The sequence below is a fragment of the Hippopotamus amphibius genome, chromosome 1 (genome assembly GCF_030028045.1).
Source record: "Hippopotamus amphibius kiboko isolate mHipAmp2 chromosome 1, mHipAmp2.hap2, whole genome shotgun sequence".
NCBI lineage: Eukaryota > Metazoa > Chordata > Mammalia > Artiodactyla > Hippopotamidae > Hippopotamus > Hippopotamus amphibius.
Window position 1 is genome coordinate 237,588,885 of NC_080186.1, and position 19,164 is coordinate 237,608,048.

General features: G+C 43.9%; 1 protein-coding gene across 3 annotated transcripts in view; it reads left to right on the forward strand.

The window, feature by feature from the left end:
* Positions 1-4,036: 4,036 nt before the first annotated feature.
* Positions 4,037-19,164, forward strand: part of EMB (embigin) — a 41,351-nt gene continuing 26,223 nt past the window's right edge. The window contains exons 1-3 of one of the 3 annotated variants that reach the window (XM_057743766.1): positions 4,073-4,191; positions 4,729-4,779; positions 15,391-15,480. In XM_057743766.1, coding sequence (XP_057599749.1) covers positions 15,426-15,480 — 55 coding nt within the window. In that variant the 5' untranslated portion in view covers positions 4,073-4,191; positions 4,729-4,779; positions 15,391-15,425. Of the gene's footprint in view, positions 4,192-4,728; positions 4,780-13,582; positions 13,919-15,390; positions 15,481-19,164 lie in introns of those variants that run through there. The other 2 variants (XM_057743765.1, XM_057743767.1) reach the window with 2 other exon arrangements.

A 19,164-nucleotide genomic window follows, 5' to 3' on the forward strand; every position in this document is an offset into this window, starting at 1 on the left:
TGCATGTACGGTGTATGTATACATGCATGATCTATACATGTAATACACATGTAGATACATACACATGTGTGTGCACATATATGCGTGTGTGTGTGTATTCTTTTTCTTCCTTCCAGAGAAGGATAGCCAATGACTGTCAGATGGTCATAGGTCCCAATTTAGAAATGATATAACCTTCTGAGTAATTATGGAACTTTCTCATCCAATTCTTAACATCCAGAGACAACTAAAGTGGTTTCTTTTTCCTTCCATATCCACTCCTGATCTTGTTCGTGTATAGGATCATTTTTTTACAACGTAACTAGAATCGCATCCAATGGGCTGCCCTGTATTAGTTTATTACCACCAGCTTAGTGATTTAACACACGTTTACGATGATCACAATTTCCGAGGGTCAGAAGACACACACGCACAGTTAATTGTATCCTCTGCTCAGGGTCTTACCAGGCTGCAACGTGTTGGCTGGGGCTGTGATCTCATCTGAGGCTTGAGGCTTATTCCAAGCTCAGTGGTTGACGGTAGAATTCGATTCCTTGGGGCTGCAGGACCGACGTGCTCAGCTCCTGGAGGATGCCCCTCTCCATGGGCAGTTAGTTCACCGTGTGGCTGTCTGCTTTTCCCAGATAAGCGCGAGGGCATCTGCCTCACTAGGCATGTCTCCCTCCAGCCTGCTACAACAGAGCCTCATCAAATGCAACCTAATCCGATAGTGACTACGCCATCATATTCACAAACCTGCCCGCACTCCAGGGTCATCCCACGTGACCAGCGGTCAAGCATCTTGGGGACCACTGCAGAATGTTGCCTACCATAGCTCATGACTTGTATTTGTATTCTACTAATGGGCAGTAGCAAATTTCCACCTTTTTTCTTAGTACTTTACATATATTACTGTCTGATATAATGCTTTTCTCCAATAAAATTTTTAAAATTAAATATTATTTCCAATAGGAACTAACCCCTTCACATTCCCATCCTCATTTTCACAGCTTCCCAGGATCTTGTCGCACACTTTTCTTCAACAAAGGCTTAAGGGAAAAAAAAGATTTATAGCAATATTTCACTATAGAAAAAGGGAAAACAGAGTTTTAGGAAAAAGAAGAAAAGAAATGTTCTGCCCATACTGAGTCTTTAATAAGTAAAAAACAGAGCACAATAAAAGTACTATTTTTTGTAAGACATTGCAGGATATATAAAGATTACAGAACTATCTCCAGGTACTGAAAAGAGCTGTAATGCAGTTGGGAAAGGAGATATAATCACATAAGTTAAATACCAATAAAATATTTAAATGGGGATTGAAACCAACAATGCAAGTCAAATCACAAGGCTGTAAATTATTAATTGTCAAATGAATCCTAGGGACAGTATGAATTCGGAGGAGAGTGTTTGGATAATTTATTGTGGTGACACAAGCTAACCTTAACTTTAGTGGCTTAAAACAATAGTGTTCTTACATCTCACAGCTGTGTGGACCAGGCGTTCAGGCAGGGCTCAGCTGGGCAATTCTTCTGCTTCAAGGGGCATCACGTGGTACTCAGCAGGCCTTGTCTGAGGCTCCAAGAAGGGTCCCTCACAAACCTAGCACCTTACTGCCCCTCAGCCCCTCCTTCTACACGGCATCTCATCCTCCTAGGCCTCCCATGCAATATGCGCTTCTCACAGAAGGGTGATCTCAAGGTAGTCATACTTCTTTCTCGGCAGCTGTCTTACAAAAACAAGGAGGAAGGAAACGGTCGCTCTTGTGGTCGGGATGCGGAAACTCACAGTGTTATTTTAGCAATATTCAATATGTCAACAGGAGTCACAGAAGACAAATACCTCTGTGCCTTCAAAATACCTCATGATGAGGACAGTGTCAAAGCAGATGCAGCCATGTTTAGTTCGCCCCAGAGGAAAAAGGTGATCTGGACTAGAAAGATCAGAAAAGGCTGTACGTGGAGAGTAGTATATAAACTGGTTTAAAAAAATATTAACTATATAAGTATAAAACAGTAGTGATGGGGAAAACGTTCAAAATGCTTAGCAAAACAGGAATTGCATTTCTTCCTCAATTTATCTCGCTCTAACAACAAAAGCGAAGTGGAAACTAGCCTCAACGTGACAAGTCACTTTTTCCTGTTCATAAACATGTGGATGTGACTGGGAAGATAATTTTTCTTTCAATGAGGTTAGCTTATCTGAAGAAAGGTGAATTTGAGCTTAAGGATTTTATAGGACTAACTGGGGAAGGTCAGTCAGGGTTCAGGTTGTTTTGGGAAGTGCTACTGTTAAACCTCTCCAAAGGCACAGGGCAATGTTTGTAGCTGGTCTTTGGACAGGATGCAGGGCAGCGAGACAGGGGTGTGATCAGGCAGTTCCGGTTTAGCAAGTCTGCTCAAGGTCCTAAGACGGTCATGATGTAAAATGTTTAGTCCTTCGGGGTCTCTCATAGGCTTTGTTCAGAAAGGTTTAATCATTAGAGCCATCATTTTCTGAATGAGAAAAGACTTCCTTAGATTGGTAGTTCATACATTAAATAGCTCTCTAGATTAGAGTGTGTGAGTGTGTGTGCGCACGCACGCGCACTTCTTGCAGTATAAGCATTGAACACAGTGCCTGACACTTGGTAGGACTTTAATATTCCTTAATGAATTGTATTACTCATCTTTTCTCTATACAAATCTAAATAACCTACATTTTCCCTCAAAGTTTTGCCTATGTAATATTAAACTGGAAACAAAAATATTTTTACAATATACACCAATTAAAAATTAATCATTCCTGGGCTTCTCTGGGGGCGCAGTGGTTAAGAATCTGCCTGCCAATGCAGGGGACACGGGTTCGAGCCCTGGTCTGGGAAGATCTCACATGCCATGGAGCGACTAAGCCCGTGTACCACAACTAGTGAGCCCACATGCCGCAACTACTGAAGCCTGAGCACCTAGCGCCTGTGCTCTGCAACAAGAGAAGCCACTGCAACAAGAGGCCTACTCACTGCAATGCCAAGTAGCCCCCACCCTGCGCAACTACAGAAAGCCTGCGTGCAGCAATGCAGACCAAATGCAGCAAATAATAATAATCATTCCTGTATGAGGGGAGCATAGCTCGTTTAGCGCTTCAATTTTCAAAATTTCTATCAACCATTTTCTTTCAGTCCTTTTTTTTTGACACTGATATATTTTGCATTTATACCTGTCAGACCTAACCTTGGAAAAACAGGGGGAGAGGTAACACACTCACGAGAAATACTTCAAAAATATATCTTTTAACGTGCTCTGACATCCTGGAGACTCATCGCATCTTACTACTGCTTTATGTTGTCATGTAGATGCCTCCTCTCGTCTCCCATGAAGCAGTGGCTCTCAGCTGTTTTCTGTGGTGGGGAGCACTGAACCATTCCCAGCTGCCATAAGGACGGGATAACAGCATCTTAAACAGCGCTGGAGTCTGACGGAGCTCAGCAGACCTGTGCATTTTACACACGTGCCTACTTTCCACAGTGCTGCTGCCCGAGCGCTAGGTGGCTTCTCAGAAACTGCTAGGCCAAGCGGACAAAAGGCAAAGGAGCACAGAGACACCGGGGGACCCTGAGGCTCTGAACGCTTCATCCAGAGCAAACCGGCTGGGCCTTCAGAGACTGGAGGGCGGGCGGCGTGCGAGGGGCCGGCAGAGCAAGGACGGGTCCGTGCAGCCCGCAGGGCCGCCGCCTGCGCCTCCCGCCCGCGCGCGCGCGAGCCCTCCCGGCCACCGGGACGGCCGGCGGCGGACGCTGTCCCCCGTCCTCCGTCCCACCGGCGCGCACACGCGAGCCCGGCTTCGGGCGGGCGGCACACGCGCCCGCGGATGCGCCCGCGGCTCCACGCACAGGAGGCGGGCCCCGCCCCCCACAAGGGGCTGGGCGGCGCCCTGGGGACCTGCGGGGAGGCGCGGGGGCGGCCGCCGCGCCGCGCGCCGCATCGTGATGGGTGGCCCGCCCGCGCGGGGAGGGCGGCCCCGGGGGGAGGGGGGGCAGCGCAGGCCGGCCCCGCCCACCGCGCCTTCCTGCGGCGCTCCGGCGGCGGGCGGGTGTGCGCGGCGGCTGCGGACCCGGCGGCCCTGCCCGCGCCATGCGCGCCCTCCCCGGCCCGCGGGGGCCCCGGCCGCTGCTGCTGCTGCTGCTGTGCGTCCTGGCCGCGGCGCGCCCGAGCGCGGGGGACCGCTCCACGCCAGGTGGGAAGGCGGCGGGGCCGGGCGGGGACCGGGGGGTCGGGGGGCCGGGGCGACCGCCCCACGCCAGGTGGGAAGGCGGCGGGGCCGGGGGGCCGGGGCGAGGGCCGCGGCGGCCCCTGCGCATCTGCACGGGCCGAGAGCCGGGCGCGCCCGGGCGTCTGGTCCCGCGGGCCGGGGCCGGGGCCGTCGCGGGTGCCCGGGTGTCCCCGGGACCGGAGCGCGAAGGGGGCGGCGGGCGCGACCCGGCCTCGGCCGAGGGGGCAGGACCTGCGGCAGCCGCCTTTCCCGGCCGGCTGCCCTCCCCTGCGTCGGTAGGGAGGCTTGGATATCCCCTCCTCCCTCCCTGGCGGGCGGCTTGCCTTTGAGGATGTTTTCTAGAGTCGAGTGGAAACCACACCGCCACCAGCAAGCAACCAGCCCAAGCCCCGCGACTCAAGGATGATGCGTGTGTGCATCCGCTCTTCCACCTGGCTCTTTGAAAACAAAGACCATGGGTTTTGGTGTGTTTGTCTGTGTTGCTGTGGTTGTATAATGAAGACGCTTTGAAAGAGGCCCTTTGGTGCAAAGCCTGACCAAAACCAGCAGCAGGTGTGCCGTGTTCGCGTCACCTGTGTATAACTACTCTTTATGATGGAGGTACACCATCCCACGTCCTTTCTAAAGCAAGTCCCTGTGTTACGCGTTTCGAAAGCATCCGTGGCTGTTGAGGATAACAGACCACCTCCGAGGTGGCAGACGTTGCCCATCAGGAAGGAAAAGCAGGATATTCTTCTACACAGGGTTTTGAACCTGCTTATAGCATGCAGACTTTTTGTAACATATTTTAAAGATGGAAAGATAATCAAATAATAAGAGTATTCATTTTTTAATAAATGTCCTTTCACAGGCCTAGCTGTTAACAACTTAGACAAAAGCATTTTGGGTTGCCTCAGCTTCTAAATTTCCCCATCACACGTTGCAGCTCCCTTTCTCTTTTTCACCCAGACCACTTATAAAGGATGGTCAAGGACGTTTTCTTCACCCTGGGGCTATCCCTGATTCACCTGTCACTCACCTGACAGTACTGCGCTTCTGAGGACCAGTGCATTCTATGTGTGTCCTAGAACTTTGGTTCTCAGCTTGGCTGTATGTTGGAATTACCAGCGAGCATTAAAAATACTGATACATGCATGCTGCCCTCAAAAATTCTGATGCAGTTGGCCTGGGAGTCAGCCTGGACGGGAGGAGTTTTAACAGCTCCCATGTGATTTTAATCATCTGATCCTAAGCAGGTTGAAAACCACTGCTTTAAAATGATACGGCCTGGAGAGTGCATTGCTGGATGGGTATTGGTATCAGGGAATCAGGTTTAAATGGACAGAGTAGACTTCTAAAGAGAAAAAAGGTAGGAAACAAATGAAGTGGGAATAAATTAAATAAAATTTTAAATAAATGGAATGATGTCTGTAGGTGTGGCAGATGTCTGTGAGTGTGTGTGGTGCAAGTCCTGTCCTTTTGGCTCCACTTAAGCTAAAATTATGGAAGAATGTGACATATAAAAGGCATGAAGTTAGCATCTCATTTTAAGGCAGAATTAAAAATTGTGAGGCAGCCTTATCTCACTTTATAGATACATATTGATATCAGTGAGATTGAGTTTCCTCTTTGCTGAAGACCGTTCTGACGTTTACTGGCTATTTTTTACCTAGGTTCTTTTGAATGACTTGGAAATAGATGTTCGATAAACCTGAGATTTGGGGCTAAATTTTAAAAATAAAAATGGTTATTATATTTTTATTATAAATGTATCATATTTACTATGTAACAACTGTGTGCCAAACATTGCACTATGTAATGTATAGTTCTGTCGGTTCGTTTTTATTATCCCTGACTTTCAGATGAGGAAATGGGAATTCAGAGAGGCTAAGTAGTTGCCCAAGTACACACAGTTAGTTAAGCAGCGGAGCAGGAAATTTAGCGTTGCTCAACCCAACCCCAGATAACTGTGCTCTCAAACACAGTACTCAGTTGTCTCTCTCCGATGAGTGGGTATGTCTGTGAAAGTTTGGAATCACTGACAGAGTGTGTGGATACAAATGCTCGATTTGGACTGTAGGGCTCACTGACTCGGTTTGGATCCTGGAATAAAGTTAGGCACAAGCACTCACGTTAACTCTTCGGCTGTTTTAATTAAATAAGAAATGTAAAATATCTTTATGAAGGAGAAATGTTACATAAATGGGAATATTTAAACATTATTATTACTCTTATGGGGGAACAAATTGAAGGAATGGGTCATGCTTATCTTTTGAAAAATGTTTGCAGGGGAGTCATTTGAAATGATCATTTTTAACTTCCAGAGGATGTTGCTTATATGCTTCCTTGATCAACCCTCCCTTCCTTTCTAGAGACACACAGAGCAACCGCCCAGCAGTAAATATTTGTTGAACAAATATTCAAGCATCTACATATGCCTTACATTGTTAGTCTAAGTAGAAAACTTTAGCAGTTTTTACCTTTCATGACATTTAAACTTTAAAGAAACAGATTGGATATAAGCCTATCTTTAATATGGTTGTACCTGATACACCAAAAATTTGACCCTAAATGATCATCATATTTAAAATTATATCATATACATATTTTTTAAGAACTAGTTCAGCTGGCTCTTCCTCTTCCTGATCTTTTATCCCCACCTCTCATTCCCATCTCCTTCCCTTCCTTCTGGAAATGAGTCCTGGAGCCATTAGGTGGGGAAATGCAAAAGCATCTCCCCTGTTGACGGGACCCAGAGGGTTTCAGATCAGGGAATTAGAAGCTGAGCCCAGTCAGGATGGCATCCAGGTGGGAGAGCGGCCCTTGTAGAGCGTTAGAGCCTAAGCACATGAGGTGGGCATTCCTGCAGAAGAGTGGCCTGGAGAGAGGCCTCAGAGCTGAGCAGAGTGACAAGGGCTTCTGCGCAGTGGTGACAGTGACGTGCAGGTCTGGTCCTGATCACGGGATGGAGGTGAAGCGTGCAGGAGCTGGCAGTGCAGGAGCCGGGAGCCCACGTGGGTGAGGACGACATCTCTTTGGGGCCAATGGGAGATGAGTTATGTATGTGGGGATTGATCAAATAAGTAAGGCTGGTAAGGATAACAGAATCCAGGCTTTTCTCTAGAGAAGAAGGAAATGGGGAAAACTAAAATGAACCTTGTGGTGTGGGACTGCAGTTGGCAACATTAGTGTGAATTTGTGACTTTAAATACCTATTTCTATCTGTGTCTTATGTCTATATATATTATATAAATAGATGCATAAATATAACGTATATGTGTAAATATATGTATAGTGCATATACATGTCATATATATTTACAGGTGACCCCTGAACAACAAAAAGGTTAACCTATGTATAATTCGTAGTCAGCCTTCTGTATCAGTACGTCTGAGGATTGAACCCATCATGGACCACGCAGTAACGTAGTACATACTGTTGAAAAACTGTGCGTGTAAGTGGACCCTTGAAGCGCGAACCCTCATGGTTCAAGGGCCGCTGTATATATGGACGTATATCATACCTTTCCATCTATCCGTGTGTGTGTGTGCATGTGCACACACGAATTCTTAGGTCTGAGATGGAGCAGCGACTGTCCAGTAAGCGATGAGCGCCCTTAGCACTCAAATCTTGATTCTACATACATTGTTTTGCTGGTAATAACTGGGACTTTTTGTAGAAATGACGATATCAGGACTAGAATTGGGAGAGGGTAAGATAGGCCTGGAACATCTTATGCCAGAAAGCAATGAAGTGTTCAGAGAACATTGCTGATGTCAGAAGGATACAGAAGCCACAGTGAAGGGGCTACCACTGAACAAATAGAGCATGAAAATAAACAATCCTGCTGCGGGACTGGTATCCCTATCCACTGAGTAAGGGCCACTGAATTATGTAGGTGTTCATGAGTACAGAGTGAACTTCATTCTTTAAATGAGTCAGTTGAAATTTTGATGAGGCACAAAGTATTGCATAGTTTCACAGCAGCTTCCCACAAAACTGGCATTCGTGGAAAAGGAAAAAGAATGGCTTTAAGTGGAGAATCCTGGCAGACACCACTTGAATCAAATGATCAAATGTACATTCGTTAGAAAGAAATAAAAATTGTGTGTCATCTGATAGGATGTGGTGAGAAGAACACACCTCCTGTGTGATATTCCTGCCAAAGATGTCTATTCTGAATCTAATCATATTAAACACAACTGTCCTGGAACTTTCATATGCATCAAGGTCATAAAAGTCAGGAGAGACTAAAACCGTTTAGAGTGAAGAGGATGGAGGGGCGTGGCTCATGGCAGCTCATGTCATCCTGAGCTGAAACCTTTGGTTAAAAAAGTATGCTACGGAGACTTCTGTAGAAACTTAGCTGAGGTGTGGGATGAGATGAGAGTGCGTAAATGCGAACTTCCTGATTTTAACAGTTGTTCTGGGGTGATGTGGCGTGATGTGAAATAATATTGTAATGTTTCCAAGATCAAATGGGTCGTCAGGTCACCAGCTTATTCTCCAGTGGTTCAGGGGAAACATTCTTTGTTCTGTACTTAAAACTTTTCTGTTAGTTTGAGATTGCTTGAAAAGCAAAACAAATTTCAACTCTGAGAAAACTTGACCTAACAGACAAACACAAGGATGGTTGAGAAACAGTCATCAGTTTATGTAATTAGGTACGATTTTCCAAAGGAGAATCTGTTTGTCTTCAAACAGAAACAGATTACAAGTGTTGAGGCTTTTTGTCCTAGATTGTGCTATAGAAAAGTAATCTTTTCAAGTTACTTTTGTATAGCTGGCCTCATATATTTCACAATATCAGGTGAACTTTAGAAATAAAGTTTAGGACACACACATTGATGTAAAAGGAAAAAAAAAGTCACAATGGTTTACTAAAAATAAACTCTACTCCTAATAAAACATAGTCACTATTCACGCACAACAGAATACCTCAAATGATATGTTGTTAGTGTAGAAATAACATATCTTTAAAAATGGTGTTTCTCTTTTAATTGAAAATCATATTTTTTCTGGTATTTTTAAAGTTATTGTGGTCATATCATTACTAATGTATCCCTGCTCTCAAGATAGAATCTTTTTCACTATTGCCTTGTAATTACATAGTTCTGAGATCCTGAAAGGGAATTGAGATGTGTCATCTGATTGATCTTGAAGCCCAGAGTGCTTTTGTGATATAGCTAAGAGCCTGGAGCTAGCTAACAGCTGTAACTGGTTTCTTGGTTTGCCTTTTAAAACTGCATCCAGCACTTGGTGCCTCTTTGTAAAAGGTCCTCAAAATAGGCCCAGGCAGGAGGGTGTGGCTGGCAAAGAAGGGTTGCAAGAAACATTCATGCTTTAAAATGTCTGCACCTAAACTATGTAAAACAGGACCTAAACTATGTAAAACAGGACCTAAACTATGTAAAACAGGACCGCAGGGCTATAGGGCCATTTGAAGATTTTTAAAAATCATCCCACTGAGGAAGCAGGAAACAGACTGAAGATGTGCCTGTTTTGAAATCAGGATTTCTCAACTTTGGCACTGTGGGCATTTGGGGCTGGCTAATTCTCTGCTGTGGGGGGCTGTCCTGTGGAAGGCTTAGCGGCTTCGCCAGCCTCTACCTTTGTAGCGTGAGGTGTGTCACCCCCAAAAGATGTTCAAGTCCTGACCCTTGCTGCCTGTGAAGGTGACCTGATTAGAGAGTAGGGTCTTTGCAGATGTCCTCAAGGTAAAATGAGGTCCTATTAGATTAGGAGAGACCCTTCACCCAATGACTGTGGTCTCTATGGAAGAAGTGAGAGGGAGATTTGGATACAGAGATAACACACACACAGAGGGAAGAGGGCCAGGTAAAAACGGAGCCAGAGGCTGGAGTGACGCAGCTACAGCAGGGCATGCCAAGGATGGCTGGCAGCCACCGGAAGCTAGGAAGAGGCAAGGGAGAATCCTCACCTAGCACCCGTAGAGGCAGCAAGGCCCTGCACCTTGACTCCAGGCTTCTGGCCTCTAGCACTATGAAGAAGTAAACTTCTGTTGTTTTCAGGCACCATGTTTGTGGTAATTTGGTACGGCACCTCCACACAACTAACATAACCTACTAGGTACAAGTAGTGACCTCCAAGTTGTGACAACCTGAATGTCTCCAGGCCTTGCTGAATATCCCTGGGCGGGGCAGAATCACCCCCAGCTGAGAACCACTGATCAAAATCTACGTCTTTCGGAAGAATAGCCTAGTGGGTGAGATATTTAAAAAACCCACAGTCTCTACAAAGAGCAGAAATCCTGGTTTGATTTGGCATAAGTTTCACTGTTAAAATATCTTAATGACCCAGGTAGAGGTAGTTTGAGACGTTTGTTTCCACACTGCCGTTCAGAATATAGTGTAATGTAAAAATCATATTTTTTTTTTCAGAATTAAATCTTTTTTTTATTTTTTTATTTTTTTGGGGGTACACCAGGTTCAATCATCTTGAAAATCATATTTTAAAAAGTTCAATGTATTTGCATTTCTGTGTGACCAAGTTTTAAAATTAGTTTTACAAGGCTGTGTAACAGTACACACTGCTTTTGTCGTTAGGCTTGTTAATTGTTCTTTAATTTTTTTTTGTTACTAATCAAAAAATGGCCTTCTTGTCCAATAGTTCTCATGTATATAAAAAAAATATGAGTTCCCTATCTAGAAAGTTATCTGTCCCTGACTTAGAAAGTCTGACTGATCAATGTTCCTATCAGGAATTTATTTTCTTGCCAAAACTTCTTTGCTCTTTTCTCCTTTTCTTGACAAACTCCCTCTGGGGTATAGTGTCGAGGAATCAAGGCAGCTGTGCTCCCCTTCTCTCCTTTCTGCTACTGCCACTGGGGACCAGGAGACAGGGGTCCTATATTCCGAAAACCCAGAGGTAGAACTCTAAATGTATTGTTTACAAGCAGTATTGGTAATTAGATATTTTAATGCTATAGTTCAGCTGTATCATGGCTTAAATGGCTTTTACGATTTGGCATGGGATCTCATGGTTATATATAGTATTGCTTCTGCTTGGGGAAATATATTCTGAGTTCCAAACCTCACTTTACTATTTTACTATTTTATAAATAGTATATATTATCCATTCCTAGGTTATTCGTGTTTCTGTAATTGGGTTGCACACTTATAACGCTATCATCAGAACACTAAAACTAACACGTTAAAATAATTTTAATTATACATGTTGATAGCAATCAGTACATCATGTGGATGAGAGACAGAAAGACAGGGAATGGCATTTATGTGACTAATAGCTTTTTCTTACGCCTTTCTCTAAATGGAGTCCAGACCCTTCCAAGGTTTCAAAATATGAGATTTTGGGGGGGCAGGTGTTTAGAGAAAGTACTTATTCTTAAACAGAGGTAGAGTCTTACTTACTTTCTGACTTAAGTAAAAGCAAATCTTAAAACCCAATGCAGGGCTTCCTAGGTGGTGCAGTGGTTAAGAATCCACCTGCCAATGCAGGGGACACGGGTTTGATCCCTGCTCCAGGAAGATCCCACATGCCGCGGAGCAACTAAGCCTGTGCGCCACAACTGTTGAGCCTGCTTTAGAGCCCGTGAGCCACAACTATTGAGCCCATGTGCTGAGACTACGGAAGCCCACGCGCCTAGAGCCCGTGCTCTGCAACAAGAGAAGCCACAGCAATGAGGAGCCCGCGCACCACAATGAAGAGTAGCCCCCACTCACTGCAACTAAAGAAAGCCCGCGCACAGCAAAAAAGACCCAGTGCAGCCAATAAAATAAATAAATAAATAAATAAATAAATAAAATTTATATTTTAAAAAAACCCCAATGCAGTTTTCTAGTGTTACTTATCCTTTTTTTTTTTACTTCCCAATTTACTTCAATTAAATAGGGCCCCATTTAAACATGTGAAAATGCTACCTTAATATTAAGTAGAAATTATACCATGTTTATTTCATTTAAAAACGTTAATAGCATAAATTATAAACCCTCCTAGCAATGCCTATTTTAAAATGTATCCATAGTATGTTAAAGATATCTAAGTGGAGACAGTTTTGCGATTTCCCCCAGGAAACAATCACAGGTGAAAATTAGAGTGTTACTCAGTTCTGTGATGCAACACCCTTATGCCCCATCTCCCACGCAGAGGGAGAAAACTCTCTTACTCTCCCGCACAACTGCTAGAGGCTGCTCCTTCATGTTGGCATTTGGCTGCTACCTGTAGAAGGATGCCGAGTGGAAGCTTACCAGCAGTGATTGAGGCGGGAGGCAGTGTGACAACTTGAGAAATGTGTCGTACAAGCTTGGCACCATCGCTCAGCGTTATGCAGCTCTTCTGACCCTCGCTTCTTTATGAAATGCAGCTCCGAGTAACATATCAGTGGCACAGCTTGGATCAGGATACACATTCCTGCCTCTCCCATTTTATACTTCTTTTGGTGACTCAGCATAAGCCTTTCAGAGACCACATCTGCCTGAATCTCCTGCCCGTTTCCTTTAAATACTAACATCAGCTGAATCAGCCTCCTGCCAGCTGTCCTCCTACTGAAAGCAATAAGGTTTACATTCTCACTCTTTTGATAAAAAAAAAAATCTTGGCTACACAAAGAACTTCCCACTTTACTACTCTAACACCTTCTGCAGACTGCCCTGCTCTTGTACTCACCACTCTTAAAGGAACTTTTCCCAAGACAAAAATCACAACAGTTATACGTGTCTTTTTGCATGTGGGGCTTCTTCCGTGGAATCTGATCATGAATGCTTTAAAGGCAATGAGAAGTTAGGATACAGGTGGTGGCTGGTTTATGGATGTCTGATTGTATTTTTAATATATGAGCGGGCAATTGGAAGTAGTCACAACAGCTAGTATATTCTGGAACTATCCAAATTTTCCTACTCTTGAAGCTCGGTTTTTTGCTTTTCCTCCTATTCCTTCAACTTTCATAAGCGTATACTTTGCCCAAGCCAAGCCTGGACCCCCTTTCTCTCCTTGTTCTAATGTAGCTCCTAGATGGACCCATCCGTCCAGGTCCTGATGATGCAAAATGGGACGATAACCGCGGCCTCCGAGCTCATCTCCTTGGCATTACCTGCAGCTCTGTTCCGCCTCAAGCATCCTTCAGGGATGTAGACCATGCTTCACATTCTGTAGCTCACATGCCACCCTGCGCACAGCACACAGGCTCGTTACAGTCAACACTGTACGTGGGTGCCCGTCTGCAGTTTTCATGCCTCTCTAGCACAGACTGTGGGCCGGAACTGTTAGGATCCCAGTAGCCCTCCAGGAGCCAGCTCTGCTCAGCTTCATGTCCCTTATTGGCATCAAGTATGTACGCTCTATATGTTCACTTATTTAAATGACATGAGAATAAGAATGGCAGCATTTTTCCAGCTGTGTCACTCTTCCTGTTGCTGATGCTGTGAATAATAATAATGATGATAATAAAGGTTGGACCATCTCAAAAGGGTTTTGAGCTTGTTTCAGGGATGAAGAGTGTGGTGAGGACCTTCATCATAGCATCTTGCTGTGCCGTAGGCCAGTCCGGGAAACAGAGCCTCCCAAGCAAAGGAAGCAAAGCTATCAGAGCTTATGTTTGCAAGCTTCACAGAACAGAAGATGGAGTAGAACAGTTATTTCCTGCCCGTCGGCACCCTTCTTGGCTTCCCATCCAGAAGTGAACGGCATCTGCCTTGATCTTCCTGAGATATTTTCTCTTTAATACAACCTCTAAGTGAGCTGCGTCCACTAATACAAAAAAAAAAAAAAAAAAGAATTTTCATGTTGATAGGAGACTGGCAATGTGTGTGTGTGTGTGTGTGTGTGTGTTTGAGAGAGAGTGACAGAGAATATGAATGAGTGAATCTTAGGTGTGGGGGAAGGAGGAGTTTTGTATTCCTGACAGTCTAGTGAGAAACTCAGGGCATATTTTCGTAAATTATCACTGTCAGAGGGTAGTATGATTTAGGTATGTTATTTGTTAAAGGATTATTTTATGGGAAAGTACATCCCACCTTCCAAGACTGTGTTAGAAGTGATCAAACCCTTGGAACATGGTTCTAAACCTTATTGGAGAGCTGCGTTCTGCAAGGTAGATTTTTTTATTAGGCAGTGCTGTAAAAGCTGTGTGTAAGCTGAAGCAACAAAAGTGATAACCTGCTTTGATAACATCTTTCATACATATAAGAAAAGGAAACAACTAGAAATCAGATCTTGCACTAGGAATAACTTTCTGAGCCGAGTATTAAAATGTGGAATAAAAAAGGCGCAGGTTTAATTTAAAGTGAATGAAAAGTTTTAAGAATAATGTAGCCAAGTTTACAATAACGACTCTTTCTCCTCTGACTTGCTTGGTAGAGTTGGGGTAGTTTTCATGGGAGGTAAGGTCTGTGTCCTAAAGGCAAAGAAACAGTAGCTAGTGGGGTTTTGTTTGTTTGTTTTAAGAACTTTTATTGAGATACAGTTAACATACAATAAACTGCATATATTTAGAGTGTACAATTTGGTATCCCCATCTCCCAATTCATTCGCTAGTTTTTGTTTTTCTTTTTTTTTTAAAGAATCTTTGAGGAGAGTTGGACAGGTGGAAATGGAAACCTTGTTTCTTGATGAAAGTTTTTGAAAGAAGAGATGAGTGACAGGGAAAGTCAGTTTGGTGGCGGGCACAGTGGACTGTCACCGTCGCTGGGAAGCAGGAAGCTGAACAGACTCTCCCCTGCATCCCCTGCATGTTCTCTGTCCTCTAGCGCTCGGCGCTCTCTCTTCTTCCCTTTTTATGCCCTTTTTTATGGTCTCTCTGTTCCTTTTTGCGCTCTCATCTTCTCTCTGCCTTTCTATGTCTTTTTTTCCTGGCACTCTTGTCTGATTTCTCAGTGTCTTCCTTTATGTTTTATAAAAAAACTATACATTTTAGGATAAGGAACGTTTTTTTGTTTGCGTTTTGTTTTTTTAGCCACTTAATGTAAATCAGTAGGGATTTTTCACTAAAAAAAGAACATAGAAAAATTGGAAGCTTTGTTACCTTTAATAGCTCAGTGTGTTTCTGAATGTCTGTGAAGCATATAAGACCTAGTGAATCAGACCTTCCTGGAAACATTATTTTTCATTAATAGTATACAATATACCATTTTAGCTGTTGTGAACTAGCTGTTAGACAGTCATTTAACCTTGATGATAATATGTAATCCCATGTTCTTTTTCTTACAGCCTCACCTTTTACAAGTCTACCTGTCCGGGAGGAAATGATGGCAAAATACTCTAACCTTTCCTTGGAGAGTCATAACATATCACTGAATGGTAAATGTATCGTGTTTCAAATAATATAATACCCAGATAGTTTTTAATTTTTAATTAAGCTACTGTATTTTGCATCATGAAGTACTAATCCCTGCTCACAGTCTCGTGGGAGAAACAAACCAGTACCTTATACAGTTACAATACAGCATGAGGGGAGTCCCATGTGATGAGGGAGGAGGCCGCTCGTCAGACATGGGAGGGTTAAGAAAGCCTCTCTAGAAGAAGGACACCTGGGAAGAGGGGAGGGTTCATTTTGATTTGCAGATACTCTTATGTTTGCATCGCATCTTGCTGGTACACCCATTCAGATCACTCTACATTGAGAGGAGAATTCATGTATCTACTGGGAGACCTTTAGGCAGAGAAATTAAAGATGTTATCTATGAGTTAGTGACAGTGCTATGGAAAAAACAAGTAAAGACTCGGGAAATAAAACTCAGGTATGCTTTCTCTGTTCACCGTTTTGGATTCCAGTGTTTTAAAAGTAATCTCAGAGTTCTTTAAATGAGCAAGAGTACGTATCTGTTTTTGTAACAATATTAAAAGTATAATTCGAATTTTAATCCTATTTGTTAAGTCACTAATGTTTTATCCAATTATATGTCCAGTCTTTAACTGTCCTCTAGTCTTAAGAAGGGTTTCTCTATTTCTGTTTAATACGAATAAAAGGCGTGCCCCTCCCCACAATCTGTTACCAGTGGCAGGTTTGCAGTGAGTTTTCTGAACATTTTTATGACTTTGTGCAACCCCTGTTTGTTCCCAGTTGTCCCCATCCTAGTATTTGGAGGTTCCTCCTACTTGTAAAAAGTAATTACGACACTCCTGTGTTGCTCCTTGTCCGTTTCCTTTTTGCATGTTCTAGCGGTTGGTTTCCTTTGTTAGGATGGAATGTTTCTTCAAAAGAGATTTATGTGAAAACGTAAGTTTGCAAATCCTCTGATTACCCTGGTAATGCCGGCAGCAGCACAGCTCTCACTCACCCTGTGTCGCTGGAGCTGGCAGGAGACAAGGCTCAGGTACCCACAGAGAGAGCAGAAACTGGAATTTTTAGTTGATGTCGGGCTGGTTCTTTACTTACGTAACCTGTTTGGAGGGTTTCACTCCTCACCACTCTTTTATTCGGAGGCTGCTGTCAGGACCAGTGTTCCCACAGGTTTCACGAGAGCAGCTGCTCACAATTTCCATCCCTCACCTTCTGCCTGGGCCGAGTCAGACGGTAGCCAGGCTCTGCTCTTCCTTCCAGACTCCCGAACCTCGGCTGGCCCCAAGTCTGAGCGGGCAGTACACGCATGACCGCAGCCAGTCGTGCTGTTCGCGTCTGCCCACTGGGTAGCCTCGTTTCTTTCTAAAAGTTCCTGCCGGCCTGCTTATCCCTCCTTGTAAAAGAAAAGTCTGTTTTCTGTTTGACGTTGAGATGCTTGTAGATCCAAAGCCTAGAGCATTTTCCCTAATGCAGCAGACGTTTGGAGTAAAGTCTCTCCTTATTTAAGTCTGGACTTGTTTTTATTTGACGAGAGGAAAGATTTGACACTGCTTTTGGAACCCAGGGTCCCTGAGCTGTGACCCTTTACACGTGGGCGGTTGTTCCGGCTGCCTTCCCGTCAAAACATTTGGTCTCAGGAACAGCTTTATTGAAACGCGGGACTTAAATCTGAAGCTGCACTTACGCTTACTAGGAACCACAGGCTTTCTTCTTACTGTTACCGCTGGGATTTTTCATTGACTTTATAAACGGGATGTTTTCATAGTCTGTCATATCATTGCTTATTTGAATTGCACTTAACAGCATTTGTGTGTTCTTATTATTTTCTCTTTCCCTCTGGCCGTCTTAGAAGTTGATCTCTCTATTGGGAGGAAAATGTTTTTTGTAGAGAGATGCGAATGTAGTACATCAGTTGCAGATTCTGGACCAGCATGACAACATTTGGCCCAGTTCACAGCACACGTACTCAAAGATGCTTGAGACTGGGAAACAGGTCCTGTGCCTTGGAAAGTGAAAAACATGACCTTTGATTCAGGAGAGCCTAATTATTTACTTGCTTTATGTTTTTAAAATATTGCTAATCATTTACTTAATAGACACGTGGTATTGACTCTTTACCACGTGTGTATTTCTACATATACCATAGTGTAAACCTCATAAAAACCCTAAGCAATGGGTACTGATACTATCTGCAGTTTGCAGATGAGGAAAAAGAGGCACAAAGAGATCAAGTGACCTGACCATGGTCACTGGGGAATTTGTAAGTTGGGAGTTTGATTTTGAACCCAGACTGTCTGGCACCAGGGGCTACGCTATTAACCATCGTGGTGTGCAACCTTTCTTGATGCCCAGTTACTCATTTCATTCAGCAGTGTTGTTAATACAATTATACCTATTTTAAGGAGACTTAGATTCGCTTTGAGACTGTGGAAAAAGTTTCAAAAACAGTGAAAACAGAAGTATTTTAATTGCCTTCTGCTAAGTAGGTTTGTCTTGGAAATTGCATTTGCTGAGGTAATGGATATATTTGTAAGAGTATAATTGACTTCACTAAGCATAACGTGTTTTTTTCCAGTTGTCTGATGTCACTGTTTCAAAAATTGATCTTTTAATAATGGACTATTTTAAGATGACTGTGCTAGGTCTCCCAATGTCAATATTCGGAAGTCATTGTTTGTATTACAGCAGTTAGAGTATTTCTTTATTGTTCTATTTTTTTCTTTCTCTGCTCATATTATAGTGTCTGGTACCTCCATTAGTGTGTTACAGTTTAACCAAAGAAGTTAAAATCAATACATCAGCTGGCAGTTTTCTTGACTAGCCTGGTAATGTTGGCATAGGCTCTCCCCACTGGCACCTTTTATTTATCATTTTGAGATGTGAACAGCTGGCCTGGCAAGGACCTGATGAGATAGAGAGGTAGACAAAGCAGCCATTGGAGCAGGTATTGGAGCTCCAGATACATATATATTAAGGCATGGAGTAAAATTTGGGAAGATCAGTCAAGGTCAGGACAGGCAGCCATACTGCTTAGACCAGCTAGGCAGGAAGTCTGGGTTACGACCATTCAGATTCCTGGTTCAAGTGCCTGGGCAGTTGGACTGAGAAGAAGTAAAGAAGCGCGAGTCCCTTACGTGTGGCGGCTCAGACACTGTGTTGCAGAGACGATCCTAGAATGACTCCAGTGAGGTGCACGTGTTTAGGATGTTTCTCGGGAGCAGACTACCAGTTATCACATCTTATACAGACTGTGGATGTACAGAGGAAAAAAACGTGAATCCTAATATACACAGAGAGTGAAAGAGAAGGTGGAAGAGGGGTCCCTCACAGTAACACAGTTGGTAGGCGCGGTAAGCAACGTTTTTTTTTACACTAGGCGTTCTCATTAGCATACACGTTGACATTTTGGGTTGGAAAGTTCTTTTTTTCTGGGGTTGGGTGGGAGCACACTCAGGGCGTCGTAGAACATTTGGCAACATCGCTGGCCTCTAGCACCAGGTGCGAGTAGCACCCATCGAGTTGTGACAACCAAAAATGTCTCCAGATGTTGACACGTGTCCTCTGGGGGGTAAAATATCCTCTGCTGAAAACCGCTGTTCCACACGTGCAAAGAATATCTGTGGAGCTGTTCCCTGTGCCCTCGACTTGGGGAGCCAGATGATTTAATAAGCACATGGTTGTCAACATGTAATAAAAAAACC